The sequence below is a fragment of the Amphiprion ocellaris genome, chromosome 7, assembly GCF_022539595.1.
Source record: "Amphiprion ocellaris isolate individual 3 ecotype Okinawa chromosome 7, ASM2253959v1, whole genome shotgun sequence".
NCBI classification, from domain to species: Eukaryota; Metazoa; Chordata; class Actinopteri; family Pomacentridae; genus Amphiprion; species Amphiprion ocellaris.
The window spans coordinates 37721286-37737466 of NC_072772.1; the positions used below are offsets into that span (position 1 = coordinate 37721286).

Sequence of the window (16181 nt, forward strand, 5' to 3'; positions counted from 1 at the left end):
TTAACACCCCCGTACTCCCCAGGTAGGTTAACACCCCCGTATTCCCCGGGTACTTTAACACCCCTGTACTCCCCAGGTAGGTTAACACCCCCGTACTCCCTGGGTACTTTAACACCCCCGTACTCCCCGGGTACTTTAACACCCCCGTACTCCCCAGGTAGGTTAACACCCCCGTACTCCCCAGGTAGGTTAACACCCCCGTATTCCCCGGGTACTTTAACACCCCTGTACTCCCCAGGTAGTTTCTCCTCCAGTCACACTCGTGTTTCTGCTGAAGCTGGTTTTTCTGGAGCCGTTCTGGTTTTAGTTGATAAAACCTGAAAACTAAGTGTTCTACGAAACAGTAAACTCAGTTTTTCCAGAGTGAATTCTGGGTTCTTCAGCTGATGAAGTATTTAGATACTCCCTGAGGGATGTAACTGATTACTTTAGTGTAATCTGTAGTGGATCTGGAGTTGTCTGATGAAGGACAGGCGCGTTGAGGAGATGCTGGATGTTGTTTAATAACTTAGAAAACATTTATGTTACAGCAGAACTACAGGAACAGTACAACAGAGATGAAGGACTGTCGGAATCTTCAGAGCTTCTACTGTCTGGATGCTGGAGGACCAACTCTAGTTCTCAGAGGATCTCGGGGTTCTCCAGAAGTCCCAGTTTACACTGAGGTTCAACAGGATGTGCCTGAAAGAACATTTAATAATGAGGCTTCATCTCTACAGATCAGATGTAGACGACTAAAAACCAAAAGCTTTCTTCTAGAATCAGCAGGTCTGGGTCATGTTCCTGATCTACAGACTGATGAAGTAGATGTTTGAGTTCTTATCAACATAGAACGTTAAAACAGCCAGAGAACATCAGTCCTTAAACATCAGACTAATGAGCTGCATGGAAACTCTGGAGCAACCAAAACCAGAGTTCAGATGGAATGGAAGAAGAAAAAACTGCTCCTCATGTCACAGGTCCTCTTCAGTTTGCTTTTACCAGATGGAATTAATCTAGAAAAATACATTTTTACCCCAGAAGACACTTTTCTATACAACATAAGAACAGAAACTCTGATTATTCAACATAGAACCAACCAGAACCTGAGAAGACCTCCACCCAGAACCTCCTCAGAACCTTCTGGATCTTCATGTGCAGTAACTTCATCAATGATCAGAGTTCTACCTTCAGACTGGGAATATTTCCAGACTTCCAGGTCCTTGAAGTCCATAGAGGACAACATCCCCTGGAGAAAGTTCTAGAACTAGAATTTTCTCCAGTTGTCGGTAGGTCTACTCTAGAACTTTCTCCAGGGGACATTCTCCTTTCCTGATTCCAGTCTTTAAGTTTAGTCTCTCTCGGAACATTGGCTGGACGTTCTCTGGAAGCATTCCCAGTATGAAGGTAGAACTCTGGTCATTAATAAAGGTCCAGAAGGTTCTGAGGAGGTTCAGGCAGAACTTTGTTCAAGTTTGGTTGGTTTTATGTGGAATAAATCAGACGACTGGGTCCGTTAGCATCATTAGTTCTGATCAGAATCCTCTGAATGTTCTAGCAGGTTCTAAAAGAATGCTGGTTCTTCTAATGAAACCAGATCGCCGTCTGGTTGGACTCTTTAGTCCTGGGACTCGTCAGAAGTCACCAGGATGCTTTAAAAACAGAAGAAAAATGTGAACTCATTGAATCAAAGTGAGATAAAAGCCGTCTTTAGATGGATGTTGAGGGCTGAAGGTTGTCCAGAAATCAGAGGAGATCAATAACAATTCATAGAGGAACCTGGTGTTGGTTCTGTTTGTACTTTCTGGATATTTACGATCTAAACTTGTACAAAATGAATTTTTCTGAATATATTTTCTCTAACCATCAGCAGCATTGAGTTATTTTGCCGATTGTTCCATCCTTTCCACAGGGTCCTACATGAGAACCAGAGAACTGGATGATCAGTGGAGATCTTCTACAGCAGGTTCCTACGTAGACGTTCAGGTCAGAATGCTGCTTTAGAAACAAACTTCCAACCGACAGAAGGACTAAAATGAAGCTCAGCCTTCAGTTCAGAGTGAAGCGATCAGAGGAACGTCTTCAGGAACCGACTAAAGCAGAACAGAGATGAGTTCATCAGTGTTCCATTCCTCCACCAGAAGAATGAAGATTCTTCAGACTTTAAAGACATTTTACTGATGACCTCCAAGCTGCTCCACTTCACAACAACCAATCAGTACCATCCCTACAACCTCCTCAGAACCTCCTCAGAACATCTGGTTCTTTATCAATGATCAGAGTTCTACCTTCATACTGGGAATATTTCCAGAGTTCCAGGTCCTTGAAATCCAGAGAATCACTGGTATCCTTTAACCTCCTAACTGTACAACCCCATGGCTGCTGCCAAGAGCATCATGATGCTGCCACCACCGTGCTTTAATCATAATGCTGTCAACACCGTGCTTTAATCATGATGTTGCCACCACCGTGCTTTAGGCATGATGCTGCCACCACCGTGCTTTAATCATCATGATGCTGCCACCACCGTGCTTTAATCATCATAATGCTGCCACCACCATGCTTTAATCATCATGATGCTGCCACCACCGTGCTTTAATCATCATGATGCTGCCACCACCGTGCTTTAATCATAATGCTGTCACCACTGTGCTTTAAGTATGATGCTGCCACCACCATGCTTCACAGTAGAAATGGTGTCTATCTACTTGTGAAGTTTCGAGCCCCAGAAATGAAAACATTCTCAGTCTGAAGGTCAAACTTTGCTTCATTAAATAAACTGAAGTTACTTTAGATCAACGATCAGCTGATTCTGAGGAGGTCAGGGGGAATCTTTCCAGGTTTGGTTGATGCTATATGTAAATATCCACAAATGAAGGATCTGAAACACAACAAGCTAGAAGCTGATCATCTTCACGTCCTCAGCAGCATCTCTCCTCGCCTTCATATAGAAAATAGAACACTATATTTTACTAAGAGAACAGAACATCTATTATCTTACAGGAACAGCGTATAGGCAAACTATGTACAGCGAACGTGAACCGCTGGCCAAGGGTCTGACAGTGAACACTGCTGGAACATCTGGATCAGAACCACCCCTCATGGAGCTGCTAGAACCAGGTAAGTTCACCTTTAAGGTTCTACAGATGTTCCAGCCCAGCTCACCTGCAGCCATCAGGGTCTGAATCAGGGTTTTACCTCTCTAGAATCAATCTTATCTAAATGCTTGGTGTATAAAAACCAAACCAGTGAGTAGTCGCAGCCTAGATGGACTCTACTGCTGTCTGGACTGGCTGACCCGGTTCAGTGCTGGATTAGGTCCGGTCCAGGTGTTCGGTCAGACCCTCTTCGGCGGCTCATTAAGTGCTATGAGAATGATGAAGTGCTTTAGAACGAGGTACACCACAGACTAACTCCTGAGGCCGACTCATCGCTGTGGGACCTTCAGGCGGAAGTTAGGAATCGTGTCCTGAAGTCCTGGAGGCTTCGGCCGCTGTTCAGAGGGGATGGAGGAGAAGGTAATGGGAGGTTCTGGGGATGGAGGAGAAGGTAACGGGAGGTTCTGGGTATGGAGGAGAAGGTAATGGGAGGTTCTGGGGATAGAGGAGAAGGTAACGGGAGGTTCTAATGATGGAGGAGAAGGTAACGGGAGGTTCTGGGTATGGAGGAGAAGGTAATGGGAGGTTCTGGGGATGGAGGAGAAGGTAACGGGAGGTTCTGGGGATGGATTGTACTCTAATACAATACGACAGCAGGAAGAAGACAAGAAGTGGAGGGTTCAGAGATGGAAAGAAAAGCAAAGAAACATTCTTCAAACCAGCAGCCATCATGACTGCAGAGCGTTCAGCGCTGAGTTTACAGAGTCCGTCTGACCCTCCTCCTCCTCCTCCTCCTCCTCCTCCTCCTCCTCCGGCTGTAGGGGGCCATTGTGCCGGCCCTGCCTGCCTGAGGCAGCACTGTCCCTGGGCACAGTGGTACTCCCAACCCCAGGCTTCATGGGGCCTCTGGAGGTCCGATGTCCGTTAGACGGAGACAGGCTGCAGCCCCTCCCCTTTTCCTGAGCGTCGCTGTCGTTCTTGTAGTCGGCCTTCCTCTCCGAACACTTCCTGCTCTTCTGCCTCCCCTCCTCCTTGTCCTCCTCCTCATCCTCGTCATCATCAGAGTCGATCCGGTTGAGTCTTTTGCGGACCGGCCGGTCCTCCTCCGAGGATGACTCCGATTCCTCCGACTCGTCCTCTTCGTCCGTTGATGGCCGCCGTTTCTTCAGCATCTGAGCAAGGCGTTTCCGGCGCTGCTGTGACAGCATCTCCCTCCTCTTCCCTCGGCCCATCTTCTCCAGGTCTTCGTCCTCCTGGTCCATCCTCTTTAACCTCCTCCGCCGGTCTGCGTCCTCCTCTGACAGCCTCCTCTTCAGCCGCCGGCCTCCTTCTCCAGCGTCGTCCTCATCTTCGTACCTCCTTCGTTTCCTGCAGAGGTCTTCGTCGTCTCTCTTCCTCCGGTTCACTCTCCTCCTGTGGTTGTACTCCTCTTCATCTTCATAGTCATCCTCCTCCTCCGAGTCTCTGGAGGACGAAGCTGAAGGAAAAACAAAGACAGAGATCACTTTCTGCCCCAAAACAAGAAAATGGGTAAGAAGAAGAAAATGGATGAGAAGGTGATACCGCCACCACCGTGCTTCATATCATGATGCTGCCACCACCGTGCTTTAATCATCATGATGATGCCACTTGCAGTGGAGTATATTTACAGCGTGGTTTTAGTACTTTTACTGAAGTACACACACAACATAAAAAGGTACACAAAGTACCTGCTGAAGCGTATGAACTGAGAGTCATGTGCTGTAAATTTTCTCCAATATTTATAGTGGTTAAAATGTTCAAAAAGACATTTGGTTTAATAACCTCAGATGACAGCAGCATCATGAACTGAGTAAGATCGACTATGCGATGAGGAGGTGATGTTGCCAGCGGTGATGTTGCTGGCGGTAACTAACCGTTGCTGTAGTCGCTGGAGAGATGCTGTTTGCGTGGCCGGCCACGGGGTCTGGGCTTCTCCTTGCAGGCAGATGTTCTGGAGTTGTCTGAAGACTCGGACGTCTCGCGGTAGTTGACCTGCTGCCGCTGGCCCCGCCTCAGGCCCCGCCTCTTCCTTTCAGCGTCGCTGTCAGTCATGTCGCTGAAGTGATCCGAGTCTGAGGAGGAAACGGAGAGGAGTCTGTGATCGTCTGAAATGTGAAGATTCCGTTTTACTTCACTGTAAACTGAGAATCTTCTGGGAGTTTGATCCATTTTATGAAACATTTTTTTGTAATTTTACTACCATGTATTTGAAAAGCTTTAAAGGTTGACGGCAGCATTAAGGTTTGAGTTAACGACACTTTTAGCAGAGATTAAACAGACGCAGACATTTTACGTCAGTCCAGACAGCTGACAGTAAAATGCCTTTAGGAGATCCTGGAGGGTGAAAATAGAAAAGTTTCCAGACCCTGTAGGTTCAGCGTGTTATTAGCGTGTTGTATTATTATCTGAATCTGTTTCCTCTGAACTCACCCAGCTCTTCATCGCTGTCCTCCTCCTCTTCAGAGGAGCGTCTTCGACGTTGTCTCAGCTTCTTTCTGCCTCTCCGTTGGGTTCTGTTGGCTTTGTGTTTGGGCGTTGCCTTCATGGTCCGGCGGGGACGTGTCCCGCTGTCCCAGCTGCCCGCGTCGCTGCCGCCATCTTCATCCTCCTCCTCATCATCGTCGGCCGCCGAGGCTCCGAACTCCTCATCCTCGGAGCTGCAGGAAGAGGAGCAGTCAGAGGGAGGACGAAGGGAAAACACACCTACAGGACTCAGGTACCTGTTGCTGATCAGGAACTCGTCTTCGCTCTCCGCCGCTGTGCTGTCGCTCTCCAGGTCATTCAGTCTCCGTCTCCTCCTGCTCCTGGCTGCGTGAGTCTGGCTTCTGATTGGCCGCTGGCTCTCCTTCCCGTCCTCTGATAGGACGGTGGTGATGTCTCTGCCCCGCCCAGTTCCTGCATCATAACAGTCCAGGTGAGACTCTCTGGGTTCTAGCTAAAGCTCCACGTTGTTCCCTTTTCTTAAATCAATGAATCGTCTCTGGTGTCTCCAGAAGGCTCTAGCCCGAGACGGTTGGTTCCTCCAGACTCTAGAATCCTGGATTTATTCTAAACTGTTTCTGTAGCTTTAAATGAGCTGCTACTGGCCCTACCCCCTTCAGGAAGAAAACTCTATGTCTGACAGATGAATGAGACTTTCTATCTTCTAACGTTCTCTCAGTAAATCTGTGTGATTTTAGCTGCTGTGTTTGTTGTCAAACGACGTTATAAAATCAGTGTTTAAATGAAGCTAACGTTGGTTAGCTTGTTAGCATGTTAGCATGTGGTCTGTTTCATCCTGGTTCTGCTGTCTGACACCAGAAACATCTGGACACGAGAACAGCTTTACTGTAGTTCAGCTGAACTAAAATACACTTTAATGAGAGCAGGAGAGAAGCTAACAGATGCTAACATGAAAACACCGTAAGCCACCAGTCCTATAACACTCATCTATCCATCACAGACAGAGTCTTCTTCCTCAAGGGGCGGGGCCAGCAACCGCATATCTTATTGTCAAACAAAGTCATGAAATAAAAAACTGAACATACGTCCTTCAAAAACGGAGCATCTGTTAAACAGCTGCTTAAGAAACACACAAATGTTCAATCTACGGTCTACTGTCCTGAACTTTACCCAGAATCTACAGTCTACTATCCTAAACTTCACCATCTTTACCATTTACTGCAGATTAAATGTACCGTGTGGCTCCTCTGGACCCTTTAGCGCTGTGTTCTAATGCTACATTGTGTTAGCTAATGGTGTTGAAAGGCTCATTGATTATTAGAAAACTTGTGCAGTTATGTTAGCACATGGATGAAAGTGGGAGTTTTCATGGAAAACGTGGAATTGTTTGGGTGACCCCAAACTTTTAAACAAAATAAATACTGTAAAGATAACTGGAACTTTAGATTGATTAGCATAAACATCACATTAACAGGACTGACCTCCACACAGATCCCTGAAATCTTCTTCTATGGCCTCATCGATGGCATCATCAAAGTCATCAAACCTGCAGAGAAACAAGGATCACAGCCTCCATCTGAAGCATTTCTGCTCATATTCTGATTAAATTATAAATGACAGGAAACCTCTGGCTGTTAGATCAATAGTTACTACTGGTAGAGAGACACTACAGTACAATATTCAACATGTCTTTAGTACTTCAGTAATACTGCCAGTAGTACTTCTTACTGTTCTATCCAGTTATATTTGAGCTTGTTTTCTATATTTATTGTTGTTTAATTCCTGCATTCATTCTCATGTTGTCATTTTTCTGATCTGACAGAAGAACTTCTCTGTGGATAAGAATAAGGATAAACTTTATTGATTCCACAGTGGGGAAATTTCACCGTTACAGCTCCAAAGAAAAAGTATAAAGGCAGTGCAGGAATAGATAAGAAAAAGAAACAGTGCAAAAATTGCAGAAAAAAAAACATTATATACAGACGATTTATTTTTTATTTTTTCTTATAAATATCATGTAGAAGATTATATACAAGAGGAAAACAAAGAGAAGGGTCAGAGCTGCTGCAACTGGCTGCCGCTCAATCAGCGCCATCTTGATAATCAGAACCCTTCAGTCTGATCATATCTCAGGAATGTTCATTAATGTTATATCCAGGTAAGGTTCTGGACCTTCTCACCTGTAGCTGATGTGTTTCCTTGTTCTGGTCGATCTCCTCCCCAGGTTTTTACTCTTCTTAGGATCTTTCTTCTTGGCAGATTTCTCCTCCTCCTCCTCGTCTCCCTCCTGAGATCAGAGCAGATCGGAATTATTCAAGTTTCTCAGTAAAAGCTGAGCTAACATCTCCTCTCCAGGTGTAGATCTTACAGGAATGATGTTCTCCACGCTGATCCCGACGTACACCAGCCGCTCCCTCCTGCACAGACCAGAGGATTAGATCTTCACTCTGAAAGCTGATCAGCTATCTGCTGCTGCTCTGAGCTTACCTTCTCTCTGCTCGCTCCTTCTTCTTCAGAGCGCTGTCCAGAATCTGCAGATGTTCCTCCAGCTTCTCACACAGCAGCTTCTGAAGGGACAGAACCAGAGCAGCACCGGTCAGATGTTTGTTCTGAAACCTGTCAGTGAAGGTTCTGGTTGAGGAACCTACATGTTGACACGGTGGACAGAACCATTCTCCGTCTGGGATCAGCATGAGGGGCGGCCTCAGACAGGCGGTGTGGTATCCGCTGTCACATGAGTCACACAGCAGGATCTGAAAAACACGTTAAAGCATGATGGACAAGAACTCGAAACAAGTCAGCAAATGCACCGAGTCTGAGGAGTAACTAGAACAAAGAAAAACACTTCAACACATCCAGAGTAGTACGGCAAATCTAGTCAACGAGTCTGATGTTTCAGAGTTTAGTTTCTGTTCGGGGACGTTTTGGCTCTACGAAGGTTCAGGACAGTGACTCGGTTCAGGACTCTACGATCATTGACTCAGTTCAGGACTCTATGATCATTGACTCATTTCAGGACTCTAGGACCAGTGACTCGGTTCAGGACTAGGACCAGTGACTCGGTTCAGGACTAGGACCAGTGACTTGGTTCAGGACTCTAAGATCTGTGACTCGGTTGAGGACAGACGAGTCTCACCAGCTCCGGGTGGTTGGGTAGACGACAGTGGGTGCAGGCGTCCTCACTGGGAAGCTCCTCTGACTTAGACGAGTCCTCCTCAGACTCACTGCCTCCTTCGCTGTCCTCCTCGTGTCTCTTCCTGACTCGCTCCAACTCGTCTTCGTTGGGTTTGCGTCTCTTTGTTCGGATGTTGGACCATCGAGGATGGTGGTGCCTCCGTTTACCCTGAAAACACAGATAGATCAGTGCTGGGTTCAGGTCTGCTCCATCAGGAGGAACGTTCAAGACGTTACCCTTCGTTTCCTCATCGGCCCCACCGGTCCAGCTCTTCTGTCTTTCTTTGTAGCTGAGCTCTGCTCCTCTTCGTCCTCCTCGTCCTCCTCCTCATCCTCCTCCTCCCTCCTTCTGGCCAGCTGAGCCTGTTTTCTCGGAGGTTTCTTTCTCTGGCTCTCAGCCGCCTTCGAGCTCGGCCTGCAGGTTGGCAAAGCAGAGGATCTTGAAGAAAAGAGGTGTAGATGAGGTGAAGTCATGGTGAGAACCAACCAGAGACAGCAGGAACATGTTCTATCTGCACATTACAGGTACTGGACAGAACAATAAGAGGAACTAGGATGTGATCGTTGAAAGGTTTAAGGAGTCTTTATCCAGACAGACTGGATTTAAACCTGGAATGTCCTGGAACCTAAAACTCTACACTGATAGCGGTTCTTTAACCCAGACAGAACATTACAACTCCATGTTCTGTTGAAGAACAGGCATGTTTACTTGAAGAAGCTGTTATTTTACCACTACTCATGTCAGATCCATTCATGTCTTAAAGCAGCTGTAGAACCTGGTTTCTATCTGTAAGAATATCGGAGCTGTTGGACATAAAAACAGTTCCTGCTGAGATCTGATAGATACTTCACGAATCTCTGGGGAAACTCAAGCTGCTGCTGTTACTGGAGACGGTAGACTTAAAGAACCCTGTAGCTCTGGAATGAATGTGAAGTTCTGTAACTCCCCAGGTTTCATGAATGTGGTAACTTCCTTTAGAACATACCTGCAGATCCTTGCAGATCTCCTCAGTGGCCTCCCCTTCTCCTGCACCTCTTGCTGTCTCTCCTTCTCCTCCTCTTTCCCTCCTTTCTTTAACTTGTTTCTCCGGTGAGGAGGAATCTTTATCTTCAGCCTGATTCCTTCTTTCTGGAGCTCAGATGAAGCTTCCTCCAGCGGACCTTTCCTCTCCTCTGATCCAGAGTCCTTCAGCCGGACCTGGACAGCCAAACCGCCGTTCACCCCTCCAGCCTGAAGGTCCTTCTGGTCCTTCTGGTCTGCTTTTAAAGGTGGAACAGCGTCTCCAGATTCCTCCTCCATCTTTTCTTTCTTTTCGTTGTCATCTTTACTTCCTGCTTCCGCAGCACGTTGTCTGGACGCCTCCTCAGCTTCATCATTCTCCTGTTGAGGACTTTTCTTGTTCTTATCTAACTGCTCTTCCATGGTCTTTTCGGTCTGATATTCTGCTGCTGGTCTGCTGGGTTCCTCTGTGGACTTCGAGGAAACGGCCTCCACTGTTCTGTCTTCAGGCTGATCAGGTTTTAAGGATGACGGTGGTTTTCTGGGAGTTTCAGTTGTTGCAGGAGGAGGATCAGCAAGTCCTTTCCTCACCAGCACCGACTGCCGGCTCACCTCCCTGTCCTCCTCCAGGGTTCTGGAGCTCCGGAGCTCCAAGATGGGCCCGTTGAGCTCCTGCTGCTCAGTACCGGGGGCTCTGTGGCGCTCGGATGGACTCCGGATGACGCCGATGTGACCGATGACGCCGACCTGCCCGATGACGCCAATGACACCGTTCTGCCCTTCTTTGTGCGGCAGCAGTACGGACGTTCTCCCGTTGGTCAGCTCCGGTCTTGATGCCACCAGCTGCTGCTGCGAGGTGGTTGGACCTCCGGGAGGCGCCAGCGAGGTGGGCAGCTTCCCGTCCTTGTTCTGGATGGCAGCCGGGTTGCAGACGATGATGCTGCTGCTGCTGCTGTTGAGGTGGTTGCTGTGGAAGCTCTCGGCCAGCTTCAGTTCCCTCTTCTTCAGTGGTATCTTGGCCTGCTGGTTGTTCCTGACGATAGCTCGCTCCGCCTCCTCCTCCCTGTTCACTTCCTGCTTCGTGGAAGCAGTGCCAGGCGCCATGACGACTGACACGGCGTTCTTCGGGGTGTCGGCATCCTTGAGTTCAGACTTTATGACGGTGGTGATGGTGCTGACGTGGTTGTCGATGACGGATGGTTTGTGAGGCGGCAGCTCTTCTTTCACCACAGCTTCAGCGATTTCCTGTTTAACTGCTGCAACAAGAACAAACAGCCAGAAGATCAGGAGATAAATGGCATCAACGTGAGAATAAACGGCATCAACATGAGAATAAACGGCATCAATGTGAGAATAAACGGCATCAATGTGAGAATCAGATGAAAAACTAACTGACATGGAAAAGACCCAAAAGTCCTACAGAGGTGCAACAAGGAAACACAAAGAAACAGAAAGCCTGGAGCTGTGCTGTTTGTTTGTGTTGACTGTACATGTTGGAGTTCCTCTGCAGATGTTTGGAGTCTCCTTGTGGTCAGTTTTGGAATCTATTTTGCAGAGGACTCCTGCTGAGGACCTGTCCATGTCTGACAGATGAAACAGTGAAGACCTGCAGCAGGTCTTGGTATTTCAGTGGTTTCAGATGTTGGATGAAGACCTTAGCTCCATGTCAGACCTACTGATGACTGACTGATTTATAGTTTCTATTAAAGAGTGATACTTCCTCGTTAACAGACTGTAGCAGCAGGTCCTTTAGTACCTGCCGTTGGAGGTTTCTCTTCGTTCTCAGGTTCCACCTTCTTACTGTCATCGTGTTGTTCTGCAGGTCTGGAGGATTCCGGTTCGCTGCTTCCAACGGCCGCATCGCCTGCATCAGTAGAACACAAACAGACACCAACAAAGCTCAGTTCAGTCTGTTTCATACAAACAAACAAACAAACAAACAAACCGGTTCAGCTCCTACTGCAGGGCTACTGGGACCAGTATCCTCCTCCCAGTCAGTGTTTAGTAGCTGGACCTTCATCTTCAGCTCCACAGCTGATCCTTGACTTCAGAGTCTCCACATTTCTTCTGGTGAACTCTAGTCTAGAAGCTTGGAACTCCTTCAGAGGAGTCATAGGAGTCTTGGTGACCTCCCTCTCTAGTCTCTCAGGTCTTGAGGACGTCCTGCTCTAGTCAGATTTATTCATGTTCCATCTTCCTTCCATTTCTTAATGATGGATTTAACTGGACTCCAGGATATCTTCAGGAACTTTAAATGTTCTTGTATCGTCTTGACTGATGCTTTTCAACAACCTTTTCTCAGAGTTTCTTGGTTCTTTAGTCTTCATGGTGTAGTTCTATCCAGGACTACAGACTGGACCTTCTAGATCCAGGAGTCTTTATCCTCCAATCACTGACTTTTCTTATGGACATAAAAACCAACATGGATGTGGAAACATGAAGAGAATGAACCTTAAAATGTGAAAGCATCTCTAACACCTGTTAAATATAAACCCTACAGTTTGTGTTCATTCCCCAACATACCTGCTTCTTTCTGAGTGGGGCTGGTGCTCCTGGATCCAGCCAGGTTCTGGTTCTGGTCCTGACTGTAGTTTGGGTCAACCTGAGCCTTCAGCAGGTCCAGAGCCTCAGCCAGGTCATTACGAGTCCTGAGGAGACAGGATGGTTGGACTTGGAGCAGAAACTGGAGAAGCCTCGAACCACGAAGAGACGAAGTTTACTGAACCTGAAGTTTATACGGCCGGCTGTTAGAAAACGGATAGTTCACGAGTCCTTCTGGTCAGTCTCATTGATTCTGGACACATTTCAATTCAGTTGGTTTCAAAATGAGGCGATATAATGTCAGATATGCCTGGAACAGGTGGTTTTATTCATCTCAAGTCAGAGTTCTGCTTTTTGGACAAATTTGAAGTCATTCTGGACAAGTTTCAAGATATTTTGTACAGGTTTTGCATTTCTAGTTGTTTAATGTCATTCTGGATAAGTTTAGTTTTTAAATAAGGCAGGGGTATCCAACATGCGGCCCGTGGGCCAAAAGCAGTCGTCCAGAGGGTCCAATCTGGCCTGTGGGACGACTTTGTAGAGTAAAAAAAAAAAAGAAAAATGGGGGGGGGGGGGGGGTCCATTTGTCCATTTTTTTGGCGCTTTGTAACTTTTTTGTCTCAGTTTTTTCTCGTTTTGTTGTTTCGTTTGTCTAACTTTTTGTCTTTTTTCTCGCTTTTGTCATTTTGTGTCTCGTTTTTGTAATATTTTGTCTGGTTTTTGTTGTTTTTTGTCTGATTTTTGACATGTTTCTAGTTTTTGTCATTTTGTGTTTCCTTTTTGTCTCACTTGTGTTTTTTGTCTTATTTTTGTGATTTTATGCTTTATTTTATTCGTTGTTTTGTGTATTGTTTTTGTCTTTTTTTCTCGCTTGTGTTGTTTATGTGGTTTTTGTTGTTTCTCATTTTTGATATTTTTTGTCTCGTTATTGTTATTTGTCCATTTTTTGTCGCTTTGTAACTTTTTGTCTAATTTTTTGTCTCTTTTTTGCTTTGTTTTGTGTTGTGTAATTTTTTGGTCGCTTTGCGTCACATTTTTGCTCTCCGGTTCCAGTCCACGACTCAACCGAGTCCTACTGGACAGAGGTTGGTTCTCAGAACAGCTCTACCTGACGATGCACTTCCAGGTGGACCCATCCAGGTCATCCTGCTCCTCTGTGTACAGCCGGATGTTCTGGTCCTGGTCCAGCTGCAGCCAGTACATCAGGCCCTGCCGGTCCCGGCCGATTGGCTGCAGGCGCATCTTCTCCGGATCCTCATCATTCACCACCATCTTGAACTTCAGGTTGTCGTCAAACTGACACTCGCAGAGATACTGAAGGAGAAGCAGATAAATACAGTTTTGAGTCCTAGAAACCATCATTGGTTCCCTGAATCTGGTTCTGGTTCCTGATAATCCACCAGAGAGAACTTTAAAGGTGACTGAGGGTGAACTTTAATGTTGGTAGGAGGTTGGTCAGAACTATTAGAGGAGCCAGGATCATCTAGAGACATCGTTCACTCTGAGGAGAATCATTTTCTGCTATTCACACTACGATACTTCCCATAATAACATCCCATAATACTAATGATCACAGTTCAGTGTTTAGACTGAGACACCTGGAAAAAATGTTCCAAAGGACCTGACATTTTGTCCAAAATGACTAGAAAATTGGCCAGAATTGGTCAACAAATTTGAAGTTCTGAAAAAGTCCATTAAAAAGACCCACCTCTATGGACTTCAAGGACCTGGAATGTTCTAAGTGACACTAAAGACTGGAAGCAGGAAAGGAGAACGTCCCCTGGAGAAAGTTCTAGAGTAGACCTACCGACAACTGGAGAAAGTTCTAAAGTAGACTACTCTAGAACTTTCTCCTCTATGGACTTCAAGGACCTGGAACTCTGGAAATATTCACAGTATGAAGGCGAACTCTGATCATTAATAAAGAACCAGAAGGTTCTGAGGAGGACTTTGTTCAGAACCATATCAACTGGACTCAGACCTTCAGGATGCTGGACTTGCACTCCATGGACATCTCCTGGTAGCCCTTCTGCTCCAGCTCCCAGGCCCAGGTACTGTTCAGCTCCTGACACACCTGCAGGAACCAACAGTCCGATTAGACCAGGTGAGTTTTTCTCTCCAAACAGGTTCTGGTTCTCTGCCTCACCTTGGCCAGGTACTTCTCCCAGCGGTCCGTGGTCACTGACCGGCCCAGCTTCCTCAGCAGCTTCACATGGAGGTCCACCAGAGGTTTAGGAACTGAAACAGAACCAGAACACGTCATCGGGACCAGGACTCATCAGGACCAAAACACTTCATCAGGACCAGAACTCATCAAGACCAGGACTAATCAGAAACAGAACCCCATCCATCAGAACCCCTCAGACATCTCATCAGCTGTTGGACCACCGCTGGTCTCTGAAGTCTACAGGGATCTGAAGATGATAAGTTGGTTCTGTCACTGATCAGTTCCGTCACTGATCGGTTGTCAGAAACACAGAGATGGATCAGTAATAATCAATAACCAGACTGTTAGACTGTTCTGGTTCTGACTGGATCCGTAAAACAACTGATGATGTTTTACTAGTTTAGATGTTCTGGTTTAAAGTCCGGTTCTGGTCATTTTTTAGTCTGGTTCGGCCCTCTAGAGTCTCTTTGGATCTTTTGTGTTTTAGGTTGGTTCTGATGTTTTGAGTTAGTTGGATGTTTTTCGGTCGGTTCTGATATTTTAGGTTGGTTCTGATGTTTTGTTATTTTTCAGGCATGTTTCGTCTGGCATTGAGCTTCTAGGTTCGGTTCTTTTAGTCTCTGGGCTCGTCCTGCCTCTGGACTCTGTTCGCTAACTGTGGATCAGAACCGAACCACCGGTGCCGGTTGTTCATAAACCCGCTGGATCTGAACCTTCTGGTTCTAAAGAACCTTGAGATTCTGACCCATTCTGGTTCCGAGCTGCACTTTAACGGAAACTTAACGGAACCTTCGAGCTAACTGTTAGCCAGCGGATGCTGCCTACTGCGCCTGCGCACATCTGACAGTCCAAACTAGCCTGCGGTGGAGCTAACACGGTCCGGTTCGGAACTACCGACAGAACTGGAGATGGAGACCCGGACACAGGGTTCGGAGCCCGGCCTCCCCGCGGCCCGGTGCCGGTGACCACAGGCCGCCGAACATCACCGCGGTCCGGCTCCGGTTAGCGGCTCGGCACGGTCTCTGCTGTATCACGGCTCCATCCGGTTCCCCGGTCGATACCAGCCTGACAACGGAACCGACGGGCCGCCACCTGGTACCGGCCGAACCCGGCGGGAGGCCGAACCCACCGACCCCCGAACCGTAACACACAGCCCCTCCGAACCGAGCTAATCCCGGCTAGCTTCGTGTTAGCTGCGGCGGCTCCCCGAAGGTTCCTCCGCCGACCGGACGGAACCCGGCGGGGTTTGGGGGAACTTGACACCGACCCGGGCCACGATCAGCGTGGCACGCAGCACCGGAGCTCGGGGTCTGAGTCCGGAGCTCCGGTGCTGCACCGCCGGGCCACCCAGCCTCCCACAGACCGTCCCGCTCCTCCTCGGCCCGCTTCTGCTCCGGTGTCGCAGCTCCGCACCGACACCAGCACCGCCACCGACCTCACCTGTCGTCGTGTCCCGCAGATAGCGCTCCATCTGCGGGAACGTCATCTCGGGCAGGTCCAGCGCCGGGCCGTACCGCTCCAGGAACGAGCAGACCTCCGCGAAGCTCGGGCAGAGCGGCGGGCCGGAGCTCCTCAGCTGCACCGCCGGAGCAGCCATGTTTCAGGCGGAGAGACGGAGGGAGGGCCGCTGCTGGACGGAGCCAAATGAATGGAGGCTGAGAGGGGCTGCCGGCGTCAAGCTGGCCGGGAGAGGGCGGCCGAGTCCGGCGGAGCTTCTCAATAAAACCCGTCAGAGGCTCCGGTTCATCCCGAAGATAGA

General features: G+C 47.8%; 1 protein-coding gene across 1 annotated transcript; it reads right to left on the reverse strand.

Moving 5' to 3' along the window:
- Nucleotides 1-478: 478 nt before the first annotated feature.
- Nucleotides 479-16181, reverse strand: rsf1a (remodeling and spacing factor 1a). The gene is made up of 18 exons (XM_023261915.3): nucleotides 15863-16181; nucleotides 14402-14493; nucleotides 14237-14329; nucleotides 13364-13569; nucleotides 12238-12362; nucleotides 11471-11578; nucleotides 9701-10970; nucleotides 8952-9153; nucleotides 8677-8883; nucleotides 8189-8293; nucleotides 8028-8107; nucleotides 7909-7957; nucleotides 7721-7827; nucleotides 7022-7086; nucleotides 5819-5993; nucleotides 5529-5755; nucleotides 4973-5170; nucleotides 479-4554 (listed from the first exon to the last, which is right to left on the reverse strand). The coding sequence occupies exons 1-18, from the start codon at nucleotides 16017-16019 to the stop codon at nucleotides 3806-3808; spliced, it is 4215 nt and encodes a 1404-aa protein (XP_023117683.2). The 5' UTR covers nucleotides 16020-16181; the 3' UTR covers nucleotides 479-3805.

Coding starts and splice junctions, on each gene's coding strand:
- rsf1a (XM_023261915.3), bottom strand. CDS start 16,019: ATGGCTGCTCCGGCGGTGCAGCTGAGGAGCTCCGGCCCGCCGCTCTGC. Junction 12,363..13,363: donor ACCTGGAAGTGCATCGTCAG/GTAGAGCTGTTC, acceptor CTGTCTCCTCAG/GACTCGTAATGACCTGGCTG. Junction 10,971..11,470: donor AGAGAAACCTCCAACGGCAG/GTACTAAAGGAC, acceptor TTCTTGTTGCAG/CAGTTAAACAGGAAATCGCT.